At 39.2% G+C, this 23,702-nt stretch overlaps 1 protein-coding gene across 1 annotated transcript; it reads left to right on the top strand.

Moving 5' to 3' along the window:
• The first annotated feature begins 3,180 nt into the window (after nt 1–3,180).
• Nucleotides 3,181–23,178, top strand: slc5a5 (solute carrier family 5 member 5). Its single transcript, XM_050055676.1, has 17 exons — nt 3,181–3,198; nt 4,423–4,810; nt 5,289–5,354; nt 6,945–6,996; nt 8,957–9,024; nt 9,599–9,753; nt 10,811–10,951; nt 14,285–14,414; nt 14,851–14,939; nt 16,952–17,064; nt 17,351–17,421; nt 17,569–17,655; nt 18,887–19,089; nt 19,328–19,425; nt 20,352–20,437; nt 20,800–20,892; nt 21,142–23,178. The coding sequence occupies exons 2-17, from the start codon at nt 4,463–4,465 to the stop codon at nt 21,265–21,267; spliced, it is 1,926 nt and encodes a 641-aa protein (XP_049911633.1). The 5' UTR covers nt 3,181–3,198; nt 4,423–4,462; the 3' UTR covers nt 21,268–23,178.
• The last annotated feature ends 524 nt before the right edge of the window (nt 23,179–23,702 follow it).

Raw genomic sequence — 23,702 nt, forward strand, 5'->3', positions numbered from 1 at the left:
GTGTCACTGTTACGCTAGTGTGTTCATGTGTTCCAGCCTTTTCCTCATGTTTGATTTCTTGGTTTTTGACTCTGCTTGTTTCATTTATGGACTCTGCTTTTTGTGTGATTTCCCTGAATGGACTTTTCTGCCGTCGCTAGCTGCCTTCATATGTTTATTCTGCAACTGAGTCCCAGTTTTGAACTAGAATGTTACACGGCAGGCAAGAGTTTAACTTCCTTTTGAGGAATAGACAATGATATTCTCACTTTTTTAATTTCAGGTTTTTCTAAATTCTGTCTGAACAGTGTCCTCCAACTGTCCAGCTGCCATATTCCAGATGAGGGAGCTCTATATTCCCCTAAAACAGGGGTCATCAGCAGCCTCTACTATAAAGAGTCATTTTTGGCCAAAAAAGCTTTCAAATAACCTGCCTGGAGCCACAAAACACATCTGAGCCTTGTAATGAAGGTAACAGTAAGTCTAAATTTGCCTAACAACATTACTAATAAGTCTAAATGAGCATTTATTAATGCTTTACCACAAAGTGACTACTAGTGGGCTATATATGATTACTGGGTACTTTAACTTTGTAGGGTTGGTGGTAAAAGCAAAGTGTTTGCCACACACTGTTAAATTCTCTATTGTCCTCCAAGACCATTATTTTATCTGGAATCCATAGCAAGCTTAGCTAGTGAGATTCAAGGCAAGCCACCCCTATAAAGGTTTAAAAAAAAAAAAACATTAAAAGAAAAGGTGATAGGCCATATGACGCACAATTAGCTGATGAAATGTCTACACAAATGTAACACTTTTTATTCAGTAGGCTACACATTTTTACAACTGGACTACGACAATGAAAATTTAAAATTAAAATTTTCATAAATACCTAGCTGTCATTAATTTCTATATATAATGTTTTGCCAAAGGGCAAAAAATGGATGCGGTGAAAGAGACACACGTGGCTTCGAAGCCACAGGTTGCCTACTCCTGCCTTAAAAAGACATTAGAATTGAGCATCAATCAAAGCATTACAGCACAGTGTTTTTGATGGTGCAAATTCAGCATCTATCCTAAATTATTAGAACTCTATCAAGAAGACTAAACATGATTTTAAGTAGGGTTAGTGCATAAACCTTTTTAGCATTTCCACTTTTATGTTTGTAACTTATACTAACATTAGTGCAGACAGTGCAATGACCAATTTATGTATACTTTATTGTGTATATCTTTTTGTGTTCCCTCCACTTCTGAAACCAAACCTATGTCCTTTATAGCAGAATGTATAGACAGAGAAGAACTGGGCCCAGGACTAAACCTTGGGGCACACCACAAGAAATATTTCCTCTTTCTGATCAGAACTTCTCAAAGGGAACAAGGTTATCTTGACCTGATAAGACCTAAATTAGTAGAAATATGCTAGAGAGCCCAATATTTCTAACCTTTCTATAAACAGATCATGACTGACTATATAATGCAGCATTGAGATCAATATGTCCCATTATAAATTTTTATCTGGTTTTCAAATCTATTCTGATATCATTTAACAGAGCTTTCTGTGTTACGTTTGATCAGAAGTAGGGCTGCCACTAACGATTATTTTCATTGTCGACTAATCTGTCGATTATTTCTTTGATTAGTCGACTAATCATTTCATCGAAAAATGTGTTAAAATTTTGAAAAATGTCGGCCTGTCTCGCCCAAACCCCAAAATTACGTCATCTAATGTCTTGTTTCATACTCACGGCAAAGGGTTTTAGTTCACTGTCACGGGAGAGTGTGTAACGCTGCCAATATCTGAACGTAAGAAGCTGTTATAAGAGAATTTTGGGGTACTTTTATAGTACGTTTCTATGAAAAATGACTCAAACCGATTAGTCGACTACTAAAATAGTCACCGATTATTTTAATAGTCGATTAGTCATCGATTAGTCGACTAATCGTGGCAGCCCTAATCAGAAGCCAATTTAAAAGGATCTTAAGTGTCACAGCTGAAGATAAACCAATTGAAAATGTGCTTTTCTTCGTACCAAAGCAATGCTGGAAGTCACTGTGATACAGCCACTCCGAGGGAGAGGTTCACTAGGTGCAGTCAAAGACCATCTTCAGAAAACTGCAAGTCATGGGGTCAAGGGCACAAGTAGCAGAGGACAGATAAGATAATAGCCTTGAGATAAGATAATGGATAACTACTTCATTGAGGAAATCAGCATCGACAACATCAAAATAGAAAAAGCTACTGGTTGGTGGAGAGATTTTAACTTTTTTTCAATAAAAATTGGATCTAATTTTATCTCTGACAACAGCTGCAAAGGCAATACAAATAGATAACGACAAAAAATAAATAAAATAAAACATAAGCTTAGCTTTTTTGCACGCACAAAAAATCGTGCAAATGCAAAGTGCAAAGTTTCCGTCTGCCAGCAAAAAAATGCTTGAGCATCACCTGGGGTCTAACTGTGCATGTGCCCGAGGATTACCCTTCTTAACTGAGATCAAATAAGGGAAATAGATAGCCTATAGATTGATTCTCATGATCAATTAATATTTTGGAAGTCTCTCAATTGTGAAAATTTCTGTAGTTCCAGGTTCTCAGATGTAAATATTTTAATGTTTTATGATTTTTTTTATGATAATAAACTAAATATCTTTTTGGTGGTCAGACATAACAAGACATTTGAGGTAGCCAGCTTGAGCTCTTGGGAATTATGATGTAGACTTTTCACTATTTTTCTGACATTTTATAGCCTAAACAATTACTGATGGATAAAGAAATTAATCAGCACATTATTACAGTACAGTACAGAAAGTCTTACATGGTGAAAAGACTAAACTCGGAACCCAGACAGTAATCATACAGAATAACATTACATCTTTCATACGCACACAAAGTAAACGTTATCATAAAGCACACACACACACACACACACACACACACACACACACACACACACACACACAGCCGACTACTTTCAGGCTCCTGAAAGTCCTTAAGATGATCAGCATGAGCCACCTGTCCATCACTTTCCTTTCCACTATAAATATATATGACTACGCAACCACCTTGTCATTAAACACACCTGAGTTACTTCTATAGAGCAGAAGAGGGAGGGAAAGGAGTTCACGCATGCCCGCACGCGAGATGAAGCAGCTGCTGATACTGTCAGCACATTCCTCTTTCACTGAGTGGAAGCAACAGGACGGAATGGAGCAACAGTGGTGAGTCTTTTAAGATTTTAATTCAAGTTTCAATTAAACAAATGCAGTGCAGGTAACTTTGCAAGTGTTGAAACTAATCTTCTTACTTATTTGCTGCAACTCTTTCAACTCATTTAACTGACCACCTTTAATCTGCAGTACCTTCATTCTTATCAGCTCTGGATCAGTTATCAGAGGTTAGTTACATACTAAAGATTATTAACAATAATAAATTGAAAATTGACTTGAATAATGTACCAATGTTGCTTAAATGAGAGGACATTGTGCTGCTGTAGGAGGATACTTATAACTTTCTAATTTATTTATTTTTTTCAAGATATTTTTTTGGGCATTTTTGCCTTTAATTGATAGGACAGCTAAGTGTGAAGGGGAGAGAGAGAGAGAGAGAGAGAGAGAGAGAGAGAGGGAATGCCATGCAGCAAAGGGCCACAGGCTGGAGTCAAACCCACGCCGCTGCGGCAAAAGCCTTGTATATGGGGCGCCTGCTCTATCCACAAAGCCACTGACGCCCCTCTCTAACTTTCTTTACCCCAATTAATTTCAACCTTTATACACTTGGAAAAATATATTGAGAATTAAGATCTGAGGCTGCATTTTGGTAAGAAAAAAAGGATGTTAATGTAACTTTTTTGTTGATAAATGAACTACATTTACATAGCGACTTACCTCTCATTCGCACACCCATAGCCTTCAGTGTGTCAGCTTAACCCTCAGAGCACTGATGGAGAATTGGGACACCACTTCCCCTCACGTGAATGCGCAAAACCAATGGGAAGGGCCAAGACAAGGGCTAAGGGGAAGAAATGGAATTGGTCCTTGGTCTGTAGGGGCTTAGGGCTTGAGTCAACAAGTCTGTAAGGGATCCATTTGGGATTGGGGGAGTGTCTTACCTGAGGACACTTTGACACATGGACAGCAAGACAAGGGATCCAACTGCCAACATTGTGGAATTAGTGGACGGTCCGCTCTATGTCCTACACTACAACAGTCTTTGTCATTGGGGAGCTTAACAAATGTTATTCTTTTACACTCTAAAGTATTAAGTTACATAGATATAAGAAATTTCTACATTTAGTGATGCCCCACATTTGCTTTTTGCTACATGCTGTAACGAGGAAGACACATTTGAGCTTTAGAAGTTCTACAGCTTTCACCAAGAGTAAATCACATTCATGCCTCGTGTCTCCATCATGGTCACTAATAGACTCTAATTGACTGTAACAGATCTGCATCAACCAAACTACAAAGGTATCAAAGTAACAGAATGGAAGAGCAGCCTGCAGGCTTTGTCCTGGCCGACTATGCAGTCTTTGCTGCCATGTTGTTGGTCTCCATGGCCATCGGACTCTTCCAGGCCCTGAAGAAGAGACCAGGGGACGCCACTGCTGATGACTTCTTCACAGGGGGTCGGAGCATGCCGGCAGTGCCCGTTGGACTGTCGCTCTGTGCCAGTTTTATGTCGGCAGTCCAGGTTCTGGGTGTTCCCTCCGAGGCCTCTCGCTATGGCTTTAAATTCCTCTACATGTGCCTTGGACAAAGCATCAACTCCCTGCTGACAGCTTTCCTCTTCCTGCCAGTTTTCTTTCGACTGGGCATCACCAGCACCAATCAGGTGATAATAAGACTCCAGTTATTAGCCCAGTTATTGTCATGAATTGAAAAGGAGCATAATGTGGAGTGGTTTCACGTAACCTATCAGCAAAAATTTAAACATTTTCATTTGTGTTGTTTAGAAGCAATTAATTCTTAAAGAGTCATCAAAGTACTGTTTTATGAGTTTTTGATGGTAATGGTAGTAGATTTGGACCAAACTATGTAAAAATTAGATGTCCCACAAGAATTAGATACAAGAGAATGGTTAAAGTTGAGGGTTTAAACAAACTAAACACAAAAAAAATAGGAATTCAATTACCCAAAATAAGAGTAGGTATTTCTAACCAATCATAGTGTAGAAAGAAAGGCAGAATTTCTCTGACACAATGTTGAAGTGCACCTGTGGGTCTGATGTGTGGGATGAATATGAGGTGAGAGGAGATGAGGGATGTGCGCAGAGATACTGTGTTCTAACTCCAGCTGTCTGCCTGTCATAGTATCTGAAGATGAGATTTGGCAGGGGGATGCAGCTGCTGGGGAGTGTCCAATTTGTGGTGGCAACGGTAAGCAAGACATCACTGTGCAGTCTGCCTTGTTGAAACAAAGTTGTATTCAGTGTTTTTAAAGAAGATGCCACATTTTCGGAACATTCGTCACCAGGCCTGGAATTTCGTCATTTTAGGGGCAAGGCCACTTGGCCTTTCATGTTATCAATTTTTTGAGGGCACAAAAGCCAAAAGCCAGGGCAGCAAGGCCATACAATAAAACAATGATTTTAAGTCCACGTTCATAATGAATTGAAGGACTAACGATGTATACCTATCTGTGAAATGAGTAAATAAAACAAGCTCAAGTAATAATGAGTATAATAAGTAATAATGTGATTTATTTAATAGCACTAATAAACCCAATGTGTTTTAAATATAGAACAACCAGGTTCATGTATTTATAAGCAAACAATCTTAAATATTAGGCCTAAATATTTTTTTGAGTGTACATGATANAATATAAATATTCCTCCTGACATCACAATACTAAGTGAAGAAAGTCACGTTATCTCAGCATGAAGACAAACATCAGTATCAGTCATTCATCCTGCTCTCTGTCCCTCCTCTACTGAGGACTCTCACTGTCTGCAGGTCGGCTGCCTCAGGTACATGTTCAGATAAAGTGTTAGTCTACATACAGACAGCTTTCATTTTAGTTTTAAGTCTATAACACTTTGCTATTAGCACCGCGAGTGCGATGTGCTTGTGTCGACCGCGATCGTAAATAATAATAGCGGTGAATGAGAGACTGTGGACAGAGCAGATTGAAATATTGCTTTCTACATGCTGATCACATGTATTGATAAAGTATTGGCTTGGCTGGCAGAGGTTTTATTGCACTTACTCACAGTAACAAGTGTAGTTGTCGTTAACTAGAGTCATCTTGAAGTTATATTCCCTTCATTTTGTGTGTCTGTGTGTGCGCGCGCGCTGTGAGGGGTGACATGCAGAGAGAGGCTGCAGTATGATGATACATGAAACCGAAACTTTAAAAAGTGTCACAGATAATGGCGGAGCTTACTGTTATTACGGTGTTGATTAAACTTGCCTTGGGTTGTTTAATACCGGGTCTCGGTACCGATCCCTGCCCGGGCGTTTGATGAAGTCTCCTGGTTGGCCGGTGATAGAATAATGTCAAACTGTCGTTACAGCCCATCCGAGCGGTTCATGCCAGGCTCTAATCAAACCCCCCCACTGGTGATGTACGCATCGTCTCATTTGATGTTGCCCATTAAGAATCCAGAATGTCATCGCATTTTTTTCTCAATAGACACAGGTGTCATAGCCGTGTTGACAGGAAAGAGGCAGAGGAGAAAACCGCAAAATCACCTGGGGCAGTGCGGGCGGGGCATCAAGGCCACTGTGGCCTTAGGGCAGATATTTTTTTCAAGGGCACAGGGCCAAATGAGGAGGGCACGAGGGTCATGGCCCTCGTGGCCCTCGTGAAAATCCTCACCTGTTCGTCACACAAATATTTGCTTTGACTCAGACTCAATTCATCAAGTGAATTTAACTCCTGGCATGCACGTTCTTTTTGCAAGTATCACCTGTACAACTCTTTGATTGTTGTTGTGTGTGCTCATTTATTTTGCTTCCTTTTCCCAGCTGCTATATACAGGGATTGTCATCTATGCACCTGCCTTGATCCTTAACCAAGGTAGGAGAGATGCACCTTGGGTTGTAATTCCCACAATTCTTTGATATTTGGTCAATCACATCATTATAATACTTGACTTTCAGCATGAATTCACAACTCCATTACATGTTTAAGTGTATTTCCAGCAGAGAGTTCCAGCATTTTTACACCCACCACTAAGACCTGGCAAGACAAACCTGTGGTAACAGACCCATTACATTTTGGAGGCACATATTGTGCTTTTCACTCAATTACATATATCTTGACAGCTTTAGTTGTTTCCCTTTGCAGAGTCACATTATTAATAGAGCACTAAAGGGATGACATTTTTTAGCCGAAGTGAAAGTTAGCACTGCCCTGGTTCCCTTGCCAAAAAGCCTGTGGGATTTTTCCATTAGATTTTGGAGTACATCAGGAAAAATTGGATTTTTGATTGCTATACAATAGGTTGTAAATGCGACTGCATTGGCCTAACAGGCAAAGCATTAGACTGGTTTTCCACCTCTATAGGTAACTTCGTATCTGATTCCTCTCCTGTGTCCTGTGGTGTCCCGCAGGGCTTGGTTTTTGGGCCTCTGCTATTTTCTCTATATTTGCTACCATTAGGACAAATAATGAACAGATATAACATTGCATATCATTTACTTGCAGTAAAGTTGCAAACTTGCAGTTGTCCCCCTTATTATGCAGTATTGGGCCTCTTTCCTCTGCTGCTCACTCAAACCTACGTAATTTAGGGGTAATATTTGATCCATCAATGTTATGTGATACACATGTAAAGCACCTGACCAAATCTTGTTTTTCCCACTTGAGAAATATGAGTAAACTGAGATCTGTCGTTTCAACTGCTGAACTGGAAATGTTTTGACATGCCTTTATCATCTCATATTGACTAATGTACTTTTCTCCTCACTGAGTATGTCTGCTCTTGCTCGACTGCAAGCAATCCAGAATGCTGCTGCAAGACTACTAACTAGTTTAGATAGATGTTGTACTGTAGTGTCCTGTACTAAAATACCTTTATTGGCTCCCTGTTGTGTTTAGGATCCAGTTCAAATTCTCATTCTTACTTACAGAGCATTACACGGCCAGGCACCCTCTTATGCAGCTGAGATACTTCACCTGTATTCTTCAGCTTGCACTTAATACGCTACATTTGTTGTCTGTCCCTCATACTCGCCTTAAGACACCTGATGATCGAGGTTTGGCGGCCATAGCACACAAATTTTGGAATGCTCTGCCTACTCCCTTACGATCTGCTGACTCTCTGGTCTCTTTTAAAAGCCAGCTAAAGGCACACCTGTGTAGATAGGTGTCACTTTGTCCATGTATATCTGGGGTTGGCTGTACTTTCTCTGGTGAGCGTCTTTACGAACAGAAACCAACAATCAAGGGTAAAGTTTTGAATGCAAAACATTTACTTCTGAGCACTTCTTTCATCACTGGATAAATATGAGCTGCAGAGGTGTTAATTATATTTAAATATGAAAGCGATATATTGCAGTGTGGTGTGTTTCAGTGCGCTGTAATGAATTGTTATTCTGCTGAATTTCTGACATGCTCAAGGCCTGTTTGATGCCCAGGAGGGAAATTATATAGACATTTTTATAGGTTTCATGTGACTACAAACTGAAAAAAACATCACACCCATCCTTATGATTTTGTGAGTATAATGTTAGCTTGCTGTCGATACTAATTCGTTGGCAAACAACCACACCAATGCAAATTTAATCTCATTACAGCTTCATCTACATTGTGAGTGAATTAATGAAAGTTTAAATAGCAAGTTTTAAAGAACTGCTGTAGAGAGTACTTGCAGAACTTTAAAACTCAGTGTGTTTAATTTTTTTAACACATTTTAAAATCAAAATCATTGAGAGTCATCACAGTTTGGTGAACGCTTTTTAAACACTAATAATGACAAGTAAAAGGAAGGTGGTAAATTAAACACTGATCATTAACACCGATGATGTTTTTTCAGCAACTGGTCTCAACATGTGGGTGTCTCTGTTTTCTACTGGGATCATTTGTACCCTGTACACCACACTGGTAAGGATTTCCTTACATCTCATCAAATCGGCATGGCACATTGAGTCAGTCTTAAACAGGCCGGACTGGTTTCTGTTGATTTTTTAAGGTGCATCCAGAATGCGAATTGAAAGAAGTCCAATCCTTTTAGAAAAGGCTACACATTTGCAGTAATGTCGTCACTCTAGCTATTAAAGATTTAGCATTGTATGTCAGCAGTTTGGTCAATGTTACTGCGTCCTCTTAGCAGTGCCACAGTTAGAGGAGGCAGTTAAATTTTTATACATCTGTTGTTTTGGAGGCATTGGTTCCTAGAGCTGGTTTTGTGTAAGATATCAATATGTTTCATCTGAAGTGCTTGTTGGATGAACCCCCTTCCAATTTTATGAACTTTTCAAAAACACTAAGACAAGCATGCCCTCTTTAATTGGTGAGCATGAAAAACTAGTCTCTCTCAAGTTTGTAACACCCACTGAAACTGGTGGAATAGCATAAGTGAAGAACACACCTTACCTTTCATTTGTTTTTATTGAAGAAGTCACAGATGTTGTGGTATGTTTTCCTGCCTGTCTCTTCCATCGTCTGTCTGTAACAGGGTGGCATGAAAGCTGTGATCTGGACTGATGTGTTCCAGATCATTGTCATGTTTGCGGGCTTTGTTGCCATTTACATCTATGGCACAGTTCTTGTTGGTGGCCCCGCAGTGGTACTGGAGATCGCCAAAAACGGATCACGTATTAATTTTGATGAGTAAAAATGCTTTTTTTTCTCCTTTCACTTCAACACATAAATGACTGGATAACTCCACATTAGTGCACAATGAAATGCTCACACACTAAAATCTTGTCACAGTCCTATTATAGTTCCTTTGCAGTAGTATCAAGAAACCTTTTGATGATGATGCATCAATTGAAAGTTCTAGGGTGATATTAAAAAAATACAACTTGTATTGTATTGTATTACTTACTTTCTTAGTTTTTTCCTTCATTTTGGCAAACAAACAAACAAAACAAAACAAAAAAATAGAAAATAAAAAACTATACAGTTAGGCACAAAAGCACATTCCTTACCTGGGTAACACAAGTTTGACCAAAACAGTCTTAATTCCTGGTCCACTTTCCAGCTTTTTCTTGAGCTTTCATCCCAACCGAATCACCACGCTAAATGTTGATACTTTACATTTTTACATTATTATGTTGTGGATATGATGAAACTTAACATTTTAACAATGCTGTGATTAACTTGTGGTTAAGTTTAGGGACAAAAACCCCTTGGTTATGGTTAGAAAAATATGTTTTGGCCTAAATTATTCACTTCTAGTTGTGCTATCTTGGCAGGAAATGCCAAGATAGTAAAAAACAACCGCTTTTCACGGCACTCTGCCGGGAGGAAACACAGCGATGTTTGGTTATGTTGTTTGCTGGTCTCAGACAGTTGTCAGAAGAAGTTTGCAGTTTGGCAGGCATTTTGCCTACTAATTTAGAAATGTTGATATAATACATATGAAAAAAATTAATAAACTGCCAACATTTTCATCTGGCAGTTGGGCTGTTCAGCCACGTCTCATTGTTTGCTCAGTTGTCATTACTGGACCTTTGCATGGAACTTCAGTCATGTGATATCAGGTGGTTGTATATGGGATGAAATTGTAAATTGTAAATGAAGTCTTTGCATCCATGAGGAAGCTAGTAAGTGGACCTAAAGAAAAGATGTTTTTGTCAACTATACTTAAAGTCCAGTCATTAAAATGGAAAGAGGCTGTAAAAAGTGGAGCGTCACTGATTTCTTCAATATTGTTTTTCACCAGTTTTAGTGTTGACCCACGGCAGCGCTATACTTTCTGGAGCCTGACTGTTGGGGGTGCATTGGTGTGGCTGTCAATGTACGGGGTAAACCAAGCTCAAGTCCAGCGCTACATCTCCTGCAGAACAGAAAGAGATGCCCAGTGGTGAGTGGGGACCTGTTTGTCATTCACATAAAGATCTATTGTATCGAGTATTTAAAACAGTTATTTGAATTGAATTTGGGTTGAGTTCATGGACTGTAGAAACACAGCAATGTAGCGTCTGTGAGGTCACCTGCAGGTTTCTAAAGAGACATTTTCAGGCTTGGTGTCAGAACAGGAAAATAAACAGTGCACAACAGGCTAAGACACTAATCAAGCAAACACAGCCTAAAACAAATACATCAATAACTAAACATGCTGTGCAAGTGTATTTTTGGTATTAGCATTTTTCACTTTCACACTTTCACAAAACGACATCCACTTCATCAAACATTGTGTGTTGTATCCCTGTTCAGTCTGAGAATTCTTCTGCTGCACCTTTTTGTGCTGACTCCAACTTTGTCTCAATGGACATCCCTATTCAAGTACTAACGAGAGACATGGACATAGATTGTCCTGGTCAATACAGAGACAGTTAAATCATGATTCTTGTTGTGTGTGTTATGTTCATTCTTGTGAGGACACATCTACCTGATCAATCAACTGGCTACTTTCTATTCTCCCTGAACCCTGGGTATGCAATCAACAGAGCAGCAACTCTGGAGCTGGTAGAGATTCAGTGACTGATTGGAATTTAAAAGTTGGATGGATAGTCATGACATTTTGTGCAGACATTCATGGTCCCCAGAGTACGAATACTACTGACTTTGGTGATCCTGGCTTTTTCTCTAGCTCACTGGCACCCCCAGAATTTTTTTCACAGGGGTGGCCAGATGGAGCCGCTCAAAAGCCATAACTGAATTTCAGGATTTAGATTATGCTTTTGTAGTATAGCTATAGGCTAGTTGAAAACTATGCCAATGTGAAACCTAAGGAATAGCATCTTCTTTGGTTTCTTATTTCAAAGTTATTATTGATTGAATTATCTAATGCATGGACTAATATTAGGACAGTTAACATTTTAAGTTCCACAACATTCCTGTTGTAATGTGTGATGTATCTATACATGTTAGGCAATTCATTGTTCCTCAAAGGCTGGTGGTCTTTTCCTTTGAAAGACAAATATACAGCTTTCATTTGAAGTACACTGATTGTAAAGAACAAAACATTTACTTTTAACAAGCCTTCTCGAGTTTAGGGGATACTCATGGGTACCCATTGAGCCTATTTGCATTTAGATATCTTAAGTTGGGAGTTCAAGTGACCCTTAGCCTAGGGCAGATTTAGGGCCCATTACGAATACCCCCCCTTAGCCCTACCCCTTGGCCCTACCCCTACATTTGCGAGGGGTAGGGGTGTCCCAATTCCTTTTTGCGTGTAGGGGTCGGGGGCATAACGAGGAGTAGTGGGTATGAAACTAGCCCTTCAGAGCGAGGGATTTCAGATGCTGACTTGCCAGCGAGGGGTAGAGGTCGCCATGGCTACCACTGAGCAAGAGACGGGGAAAAAGTTCATACATAGCTAATGTTACCGTCATCAAGTTGCTTGTTAGCTAGCTAGCTAGCTCGCACTAGCTGGCGTCTGTCATCTGTCCTGTTCTGCAAAATTATTGGATTTTTTACATTACGATAACATGCCAGCTAGTATAACTATGCTGCCTCGTATTGTTAGCTGGTTAGCTAGCTATCTAGCTAGCAGAAGTCCCCTGTCGTCTGTCGTTCGTCAAACGAAGCATGATGAATAATGCAAACGCAATCGGTAAGATGAACTCAACTGGAGACTCCATTGTAGATGCTGATTGGAAATGTAGATGGCTCGCAGCTTCCTGTTTAAAATAGTTACGTATGCGTGAACGTAACCAACGCAGTGACGTAGTGAGTGGTGTCCCAATTCCTAGGGAAAAAATTCAACCCCTACCCCTCGTTGCTTCATTTCGAGGGCCAAGGGGTAGTGGGCAAGGGCTAGGGGTAGGGCCAAGGGCTAAGGGGTAGTGGACAAGGGGGGAGTTTGGGATTGGGCCTTATGCGTCAGCTCGATGCAGAACCTACGCCATAGCATACGCATGTGGCCTATGCCGTTGTGAGCATTTATACTTGTGCCTGGTTTGTCTGTGTCACTCTGCAATTACACCTCCAAACCACCATTTGGCTGCGGCACACACATTACACGCGGCACAATAGCAACAATTTCAAACGCAAGTACACAAATGGGCTTAATTATAACTTGCAGGATTCACAGACAAAGCTTGTTTTTTTTTTTTGTTTTTTTTTGCTGGACACGTTTTTCCCCACAAATACAACGTGCTAATGTTATTTGTACGAGCCTATGGCATTTTACATTGTATCAGTTAGCTTAGCAGCTAGTGTATATTTCCTCTACTCATATGATGCCAGTGACAACAGCAACATTTAACCAAGGTAACGGCACAAAGTTCGGCTCCATAACTGCTCACAAGGTTCACTGACAAAACAACTGTCTTATACTAAACACATTTTCCAAACAAATGTAAAATGCTAACATTATTAGCACAAGCTTCACAGAGCAGCTAGCATGGCCACAGTCACTGGCCACATTACATTGTCTCTGATACATCCTTTTATTCTAGCCTTTGCCCTCAAGTTTCGATGTCTTAGCAAATATTAGTTTAGTCCGATGTTATGCTATGGACCCACCATTAATCGATGGTGCTGTTGACAATTAGGCTAATATTAATGCTAAAACAGCTTCAGGTGAGGACTAATGTGATGTCAAGAAGTTGACATATTCAAACATGCATTATAGCCACAGTGACAGGTCTAGACAACACCCTTTCTTAGAATAACAGTGAGAGTCATGTTCTTTTAATCCCCAGTGTGTTTGGATAGAAGGTGGAAAAATAATAGCCGATTTGCAGAGCAGTTTCATTATTTACCAAGGCGTCTACATACCAGCAAGTTGTTTGTTTTAGGTCGACATAATTTTGTGAAGTGAAATGTAATAGTTTCGTTCCTTGTGAAACAAGAGTTGTATTCAATAGGCTGTTTATATTGTCAGATAGCCCATTGTTTCTTTGCAATTAGTCATCAGGCATTTGATATCTTATTTTTAGTAGGTATACTTCCTGAAATTTCCATGACGATATTCCCCTGTAAGATAAAAATATCTTGTTGAAGCTGACAACTTTTCATGTTGACAGTCAAGCCTTTACTTTACATGAAGAATGACGTTAAAAGATACCACAGCCCTTTAGATTTCACCACAGTGCTCGAAATTAAAGTTTTTTAATCCCAGAAGCATGATCAGGCAAACCTGAAGGTGTATTTTTCCCACACTCTCACAGAAGTAAGTCAATAGTGGAAATGCAGAATTCCAACAATAAACCGGGGTCACTACAATCATGTTTGCTTTTGATTGCAGGGCGCTGTTTGTGAATCAAGTGGGTCTGTGCCTCATTGTGAGCAGTGCAGCAACCTGCGGCATCGTCATGTTTGCTTATTACATCAGCTGTGATCCACTGAAGTCTGGGAGGATTTCTGCCCCAGATCTGGTACACAAGACACTCATATTGATCCATGACCAGAAAATGATGCTCTGGAGGGTTCATATTATACCGAGGTTTCAAAATCTGCACCTCTAAGATTTTCTTTGCCAAATGCTCCTTCCACCCTCCATATTTTAAATTATAAAGTTTGGCTTGGCTACATAATGTAAAACTTAAAACCTCAAATATTTGCTTTAGCTGTTTACCACCCTGGTGCTTTGATGTGATAAAGGTCAAACAGTGCTGAAAGTCAAAGTGTGTTTTATAGATTGTAAAAAGGATAAAAAAAGTTACCTATTATTGGCTGGTGACTCAACACAATGAGAAAATAATTCATTTACCAAATGAATTTGGTTTTATTTGATGAAGAACAATTGGAAAAGTATATTTTTCTAACACAGATATTTACTTTGTCACCATTTCCCCCTATCGTCTGATGAAGTACATGCCATACTTCGTGTTGGACATATTCAAAAACCACCCTGGATTTCCAGGTCTTTTCCTTGCCTGTGCATACAGCGGGACTCTGAGGTATTCAAACTTGGTTTCTGTAAACGAAGCTTATTACAGGCCTTCTCCTAACATGGGAACCAGTTGTGGAAAGTAACTAAGTACATTTATTTGAGTACTGCACAGTACTGTATTTCATTTTTAGGTACTTGTATTGTAATATTCTGCCGTTTTATACTTCAGTACATTTTAGAGGAAAATACTTTTTACTCAATTACAAGTAAAAACCTTCTTTCTTATTTGCTGAAATTGTCACTATATTCACATGCACTAAATGAGACACATTATCTGTGAAAAAAAATCTTATTGGACATTTCTTGCCTCAAATGTTTCAGAGACACATTTTAGTGTACTGTTTAGCTGTAAAGTGAGAAAGTTTGTGACCTGGCCATCATGTTGGCTACAGTAAAATGGGAGTACCAAGCACCGCCCACCAGCCGGACGAACAGTACACTAAAACATGTTTCAGAGAACCTTTGTAGCAACAAATATGCAATACAGTAAGAAAATCTTGATTCATATTTGATCAACGCTGCCTAGTTTGACGGTTTGACCGCAGTTCACGGAGCGATTGACATGACTGACAGCTGCATTAGAGACTACTCAGCTGTGTTAGAGCCTGTATCCACATAGTGTGTTTTGTCTCAGTGCTAGTGTCTTTCTTTAATTGTTCTCTATGAGGAGAGAGCATATGCAGTGGCTTAGACAAAAAGTGCTGCGTCTTTTTGCAGAGTGCTCTGCTTTTTTAGTGCAGCCGCCCCAAGCATTTTGGGTTGAAAACTTTTTAGAAAGGAGCTAGTGATGTTGCCAATATTTAAAGAAAAGTTTGTGGATGTAGTACTTCTCAGGCAAGCACAACCAGCCGGAGCCCACAGGAATGATGCTCCATGATGCTTTTTTTTTCTCCAAACGAGGATTAGAATATATTGAGTTCGCATAATCTGGTTGAAATTAATATATATATTTTTAAACATTTGAAGATCCACTCATTACTAAAAGTGTATGCCATCCAAACAGACAGAAAAAAACAACTAAGGTAATGGTCAAACTTGTCACATTGAAATTTAAGGTGTGCTGATGGTTTCACGTCGTCAAGTCATGCATTGAGTAACATTACAAGTAAATGTTCCACCTTAAAAGTTGCCGGTTACAAAAACAGACACAATTTGTCCCTGATCAGAGTGACCGTCCTCTATCGACCAATCAACGGACTGCAGTGTTCACAGCTCCACCTTTTAGTACCAGATCTGTGTGCTAGGTACCCCAACAGAGGGGTGACCGAAAATAGGGACGGTACGGAACGGTTCCATTGGTACCATCCACAACTTTTCACAGTGGAAACGGAAAAAAAGCTGAACCGAACTGAAACGTACCGTATTGCTTGATGGAAACAGGGCATATGTGGACCCTCAGAGACTCCTGGGCCTGGCTGGTTGTTGCTGCTGATTCTAGTGAATACCATTAGAGGCAGTAGGAGGGGAGGATTCATGTCTCTCCTGTACTTCTTTCAAAATATTTAGACAGTTTCAGCAAATATGACACAAGGTTATCTTCATTAAAGTCACCACCTGTAGCTTTAAGTACTTCTTTCTGCTGATAGTTGTTTACTTTCCCTCAGTATGATTTTAAATGAATGACTCTTACCTGTGATAGAGGATGTTTTTGTTGTATTACTTAAGTAAACAATATGAGTACTTTTCCTACCACTGCAGGGAACTAATTCAGCCTATTAAAGCCTTAGTGTGTTAGGTTTTGAATTTTTTACATTTGGCGGTCTCTTGTGGTTCTACCAAAATACTGTGGCTCTCATAGGTACAGGATCACAAGTTCATTTACTAAGATAAATACATTTCTAGAATTTTTAAAGTAAAACGTTGTGTAGTTTTATGATAGTAACAAACCTTAAAGACACACATTTGAGCACTCTGCCCTTCTTTTGTATCTGTGATTATCACAAGAAAGAGTATTAGTATGTAAGCACTGTCGGTGAGCAGCTGATGTAGTATAACTTGTGCCCACGTTTTTTTTCACAGTACGGCCTCCACAAGTATCAATGCAATGGCTGCAGTAACCATGGAGGATCTGCTGCGACCTCACCTGCGCCACTTGACCCAGAAGAAACTGATCCTCATTTCCAAAGGACTGTGTAGGTTGATTCTCACCACGAACGTCCACATAATGAGTTGTTCTATACTCTTGTATGTATTCTTAAAAATCTCTTTTGTTTTACACAGAAACATTAAGAAAACTTGATTTTCACTGGCACCACCTTTCACATTTTGGAGTAGAAATCATGTTTTATCATCATTTCCTCATATTTCTCATTGACTCAGTAGTAAATGATACCACCTCCTGTTGTTATATTTTGGAGCCAAGTTGAATGCAAACATAACATTTTGCACAGCCACAATTTATTCTCTTGTCTCTCTTAGCATTCTTGTACGGAGTCGGCTGTATCACCGTAGCTGCTTTGTCCGCCTTCCTGGACTGGGGTGTTCTTCAGGTATAGCTTCCGTCATCTACCCTGAATCCATTGTAAAAATGTAACATGAACACAATGTACAGAGATATACGTTGCATTTAATGTCATAAAATCTCAGTGGTGCGTTTGGTGGTTTTTTCCAGAAATGCCTTTGTCTTGTCTACTCAGGGATCGTTCACAGTCATGGGTGTGGTCAGCGGTCCATTACTGGGCGTATTCATTTTGGGGATGTTTGTCCCAGCAGCAAACAGGCTGGTGAGTGGCTTGATTTGTCCGGTGTTATAGACTGCAGTTCATTTCTTGCTTTTCTTATTCAGGGAAACTGGAATAAGAGAAAATCCCTGGGTGTGGTAAAAATTATTCAAATTATGTACAGATCAAAAAAATCAACTATTACCTGTAGTATCCAAAAATGAGAGACAGTTTACATGATTTGTAAATAACATGTTATAACATATTAAGATAACATGTTATGTTGCATTTAAACTAATCCAGTATCTAAAACAATCAGGAATTAATGTCAGCTATTGTAAGAAAAAAAAAAAAATTCAAACGCTTGGCCACTGGTCAGTGTCACATTCCTTTCTTAAGGAGTTTGTTTCTTGTCTTTGTGGCTTAAGAAGCGCTAAAACAATGTATGCTGGTAGCCATGTTGTAGCCACATCATAAATGTAAGTAAGTGGACTTAGCAGAACAGTAGAAGAGATGTGGCGTCTTGTTTAGTTTCATTTAAAATAAAGCTCTTACAGAGAGAATCACAAAAGATTTAACTGATTTTATTTTATTTCAAACAGACAAAGAAAATTAAAATTAAGAATATAAGTAGGAAAACAAAACCATAATACCCAGCAGACATATTCAGTTAACAACATAAGTATTTCATGTCCGAAAAGGAGCAGGAGGAAATGAATAATTATTAAGTCCTCCTACCACTTTTTTATTTATTTATTTATTTATTTTACCATCAATAAACTTAATATAAATGTAAATATTCACACTTTCTGCCTCAGTGTTAACCATACACACCTCAACTAGATCAAACAAAAATTTAACATTCAAGACAAAACAAGAACAGATCAATCTGAATACACACACACACACACACACACACACACACACACATACATACATACACCTTTCTCTCTGCAGCTGTATGTTGTTACACAACCAGACCGTTTTTATGGAAATCAGTCCATCAGTCAGTCATCAGCAACAAGTAATTTTATGACAGCTTTCACTGACGTTAGGTGTTACTGATTTACAGTGCAAAGCAGTGAACTGAACTACATGTAATTAAACTAGCAGTTTAACTGTAAAATGTCTCATGTTGAACATTTCTTTACAGTGCTTTAAGAGCTAAGATTTTGCTTCTTTTGGAGCCCTGTCACCCAACGAAGGAACACAGACGAAGACCGGCTCTGTGTCGCCTCACGTTTGCCTCAAGTTCCCTAACATCTGCCATTAAAAGCTGTACTTGTTCTTTCAGGGGGCGTTCGCGGGAATATCAGTGGGCTTCTGTGTCTCTCTGTGGCTGGCTGTTGGTTCAACTCTTTACCCACCCAGTGAGGAGATCATGGGTGTCCTGCCCAGCTACGCAGGCGAGTGTGGAGCCAGCAACGTCACCCTGAACAGCACCCACCACCAGGACCAACACTCCATCTCCACCCGGCTTCACCCTTATGACCAGGGGTCAGTGAGTTCACCAAGGCCTGCACTGATACACAACTGTTTTTTCTCAGGTGGTTTACATTTGTTAAAGATGAAGCAATTTATTAGAAATAATACAAGTAAAAATAAGATAAGATGACTACATTCCTAAATGGATGTGGTGTGTCAGATGGTGTAAGTCCTGACATAGAACTATGTACTTCACATGCTACAGCATTACAACTGAAAAATATTTTAAAACTTTTTTTTATAATCACAGAGGCCTGCTTAACTTCTACTACATGTCCTACCTCTACTTCGGTGCCATGGCGACTAGTTCGGTCGTGCTAGTGGGGCTGATAGTGAGCTACGCAACAGGTAAGAAGATAAAAAAAGACACAAGTGAAAACTGCTGACACACGATGACACAGCAGTCAGAGCTACTGTTTTAATTAAAGCCAATAAACTACACTGAGCTGCCTGTATTCTCCACATAGTAACTTTCACCCAGTGCAATCTGACATAACCGCCGTGCAATAAAAGCTCATAATGTTCCATTTTTGATGATACAGTACAGAGAGGTGTGAACTTTGCCGTCATTTCATGCCTCTATGTCAGTGACAGCCGTGTCAAGAAGGCATTTTGTTATATGGATATCCATCCCAAGAATTTGGCACAAATGTCCACTTAGACTCAAGGATGAACTGATTAGATTTTGGCGGTGAAAGGTCACTGTGACCTTGCAAAACATGTTTTTGGCCATAACTTAAGAATTCATACTCTTATTTTGACAAAATTCACACAAATGTCTAAAATGATGAAAGGTCAACTTCAAAGGTCAACTTCACTGTGACATCGTAATGTTTGGTTAGAAGATGTGTGTCTACTGTCATGGCTACAGCTTTGTCTTATATCCTGCTCCCCTGGTGGCCCATAAGGTCATTAGTTTTGCTGATTTTGAGTTTCAGATGATTGTAGTTGCACCATGGCACGAAGCTCTCCATCATTCCTCTGTACTCTGCACTTTGTAAAAATAGTCTCGAAGTGAAGACAGTATGTGTCTCGCTGGAAATTATCCACTGGAATCATACATGTCAATATTGCAATGCCAAAAAATACACCTTTTATTAAAGTCCTTCAAAGTCTTCACTACATGTATTATATGAGTCCGATCAAAAATGGATGAAAACTGCAACCTGACCACAAAGCAGTAATTCTAGCTGCTTGTTAATCGTGGCGTCGTTAATCGTTAATCTCATTACATTACATTGAAAACTGAATAAATTCTGTTGTTTCTCTCAAAGGACCAACAAAGAGGAGTCAGATCAAAGAGGGTTTGTTATGGTGGGATCTGAAGAAAAAGCACGTGGAGGTCCCATCAGAGCGCAGAGTAAGTATTACAGTGTATCATGAGCTTATTACTTTGTTAGCCGTCGTTTTATCTGAGGTGGCGGAATAAAAGAATGGGGATAGGAAGTGAGGAAATAGAAGAGAATGAATAAAACCTTGTAAAGATTTCTGTGCATTATGTATTGTCTTGGGCTGGGTAACACTCTGGTTCACATTTCATGTTTTCACCGGAGACTCCAGATTTGATTTTGTTCCAGAAAGTTGTATACATACATTTTGTAAATAATTTAACAAAATGAATCCCTGTTAAGCCTAAAACTACTTTATTATTATTACTAGTCATATTGGACTGACACTGCATGTACAAGTGTGAATGTGTTGGCTGTCTGTGTTTGTTTTAAGACTGGAACAATGTCCAGGATGTGTCCCTGCCTTCTGCACAATACATGCGGGGATATGCTGAAGCTACCTGTGAGCCTACATAGCAATAACCAGGTAAAAAAAATGATTCAATAAGTTATTGCTTAACAAAATAACTTAAACACAGTTATGGCAGATAAGGTGGATAAGATGTGTAGCATCACAGCTCCACAACTTGTAGAAGGCTTTGCTTGACAACTGCTACAGTCGTTTAAAAATCAATATCATGTTCAAGGAGTGTGCGCCTGAGTTTTATTGCTCAGTGTGTGTGTTTGTATAATCTTGGTGTCCATCAGTTTTTGTTTCTTATTGTTTTGAAACCAGAATCTTGGAGACAAGGCGACACATAATCCACAGCTTGTGCCTTTGACGGATCTGCAGAAAGAAGACGCAAATGAAAAAGAAGGACCAGCAGATGTTGGGAATATTAAATCACCACTCAGAGTTTAGGAATTGGAAACGTAACTTTTTTATACTGTACCAATTAGCAATAATGGCTGTGGCATTTCCTCTCTATGGGCAATGAGAATTTTTCATATTTGTGTATTTTTCTTTGTTTGGAGATACATGTAGGTAGAAGAAAAACAATTTTTTTTTTTTTTTTTTTTTTAAAACCTCCTTAAAATGTGTTTGGATAATGAAGGGATTTATTGTTGTGCCAGTAAATGTATAGCTTGTAATCAAATACTCTCAGGTGTTATTTGAATTCCTTTAATGTTGAAAGGCTCTGTCGTCAGGTCATTAATTCTGGTATGTCCCATATCTGTAGCAATGCACACCTGCACTTCGACCAGTGTTAGTGGACGTGTGACAGGCGGCCTGAGGTTAACTGTGTGTGTGTGCAGTAATGGTAATTCAGCTCTTGTTTCATTTTCAAGGTTATGTTTATACATTATGTTACCCACAGCACCTGGCCAGCTAAGGAAGAGTCTTTTTTTAGTTTTATTTTTTATACAGAAAGTGATATGACTCTCAGTAGTTTCATGTACAACTCCTATAAATAGAAGATCTCCTTGTGTCTCTTTTTACATAAATATGAACTGCAGAAAACACTGTAATGCTATAAGAACCATTTTCAGCCACAATAGATATTTAAAAAAAAAGAGTTCATAGGTCATTACTCATCCAGTCTACACACAGCCATCATTTTCTTTAGCCTCTTTCACACAAAGTTAATGGTAAATTATTGAGATAATCTTTTACGCAACACTGTTTTTAACATTCACACATGCACTGCATTTAGCTTTTCACACATCCCATGGCAATGCTGGAATAAATGATGCAAGGGACACTCATTTAATGGATGCCGGCTGACAAAACAGGAAGAGAAGACGGGCAAGGCTGGATGTACTTTGTATACACTTATTATTATGCTTATTAATTCCTTATAATTGTCTGGAACATGGCAGGTGAGGAGCTGTTTTTATCTGGTACCAATGTTCTTGTAGTGTATTTAATATTCAACAAGTTTGGATACAAGTAATGCGAACAAATCTTGGATTTTTAATCATCAGCTGAGTGTTGTGATTGGTTTAATTGCTCCTCATGAATGCATTTTTGGTCTGACAGACGTCACCTTTTACATGCTTGTCCCTGCAGTGTTACTGACGAAAAGGATGTGACGTCCTCTGTTGGGAATAGTTTGTTGAAATTACTTTGTGGATAAAAGATGTTTCCTTTAGCTTGATTCCAATTGCTACTGTTCACTGTCTGGCAAGCCACTGCTTAGCTCCAGCATCAATGGAAGAACATTAAAGCATCACAGTTTTCCTCCTACAAATAAAAAGGATTCATAAGCAATAAAATACACTGTGCTATCTTCAATAAACTAACCTGACTTTATGGCTCTTCTCCACTTGAGCTACTGTTTTGCAATGATTTAGCACTTAACCCGTATTTTCTGCTTGTTGCCACAGTTGTCTCTGTTCAGAAAAAGTCACACAGTTCGGCTTTAACTAATGCACATTCCTCAGCACAATGCCAGTGGTATTAGAAGTTTTCAACACCTATACTACAGTATAGGCCTATGATTGATGTACACCTTTTGTAACAACTAAAAATAAAACTTATTCAAGTTTTTCTGTGACCATGTATCAAGACCCCAGTGTGCTGGAAATTGTCTCATGCGAGGAATACACTGAGTCATGAAGCATTTCCTGTGAGTGTCTGGTAAGGTAGTGGTGGCTACTGAGAGAATGATAGCCAGTCGAAACTTCACTGTCTGACCTTCAAAGGCCTGTGGAGGCTTCATGGACACTTTCACAGGTAGACGACTCATCAGGATGACTGATAAGTGTTAGTTCAGGTTAGTTATCAGTGGGGGAGGTTACAGTTTTTGTGAATTTGTAATGCATGCCACAATACTTTAATTTAGGTCACAAATGTCCTGGTTTTATAAACAAGATCCTGTTTTTAAGATATAAATTCCAGTTTGCAGCATAAAGTGGGGACCGATCATGTATATTTAGGCTACTTGGTGATTTAACTCTATATGACAATTGCTTCATGGATCCTTCTGCGTCATTTACGCTCCAATGTCATTTAATTAAGCCTTTATGTTAAGTTTTTAGGTTTTTTCCCCCATGTATATGTGGTACCTTATAGATTTTAACGGGACAGTTCACCCCAAGATCAAAAATGCATGTTTCCTCTTATGTCTAGTGCTATTTAACAGTCTAGATAGTTGCCAAGTTTTGGAGATATCGGCCATAAAGATGTCTGCCTTGTCTCCAATATAATGGACCTAGATGGCACTCGGCTTGTGGTGCTCAAAGCAGCAAAAAAAAAACTTCAAAAAACTTCACAGCGATGTCTGTTTCCAGAGATCATGACCCAGTTACTGAAGATAATCCACAGGCATTGTTGTGAGCAGTTTCATATAGGAA

The sequence above is a fragment of the Epinephelus moara genome, chromosome 10 (assembly GCF_006386435.1).
Source record: "Epinephelus moara isolate mb chromosome 10, YSFRI_EMoa_1.0, whole genome shotgun sequence".
In the NCBI taxonomy this organism is placed as follows: Eukaryota; Metazoa; Chordata; class Actinopteri; order Perciformes; family Serranidae; genus Epinephelus; species Epinephelus moara.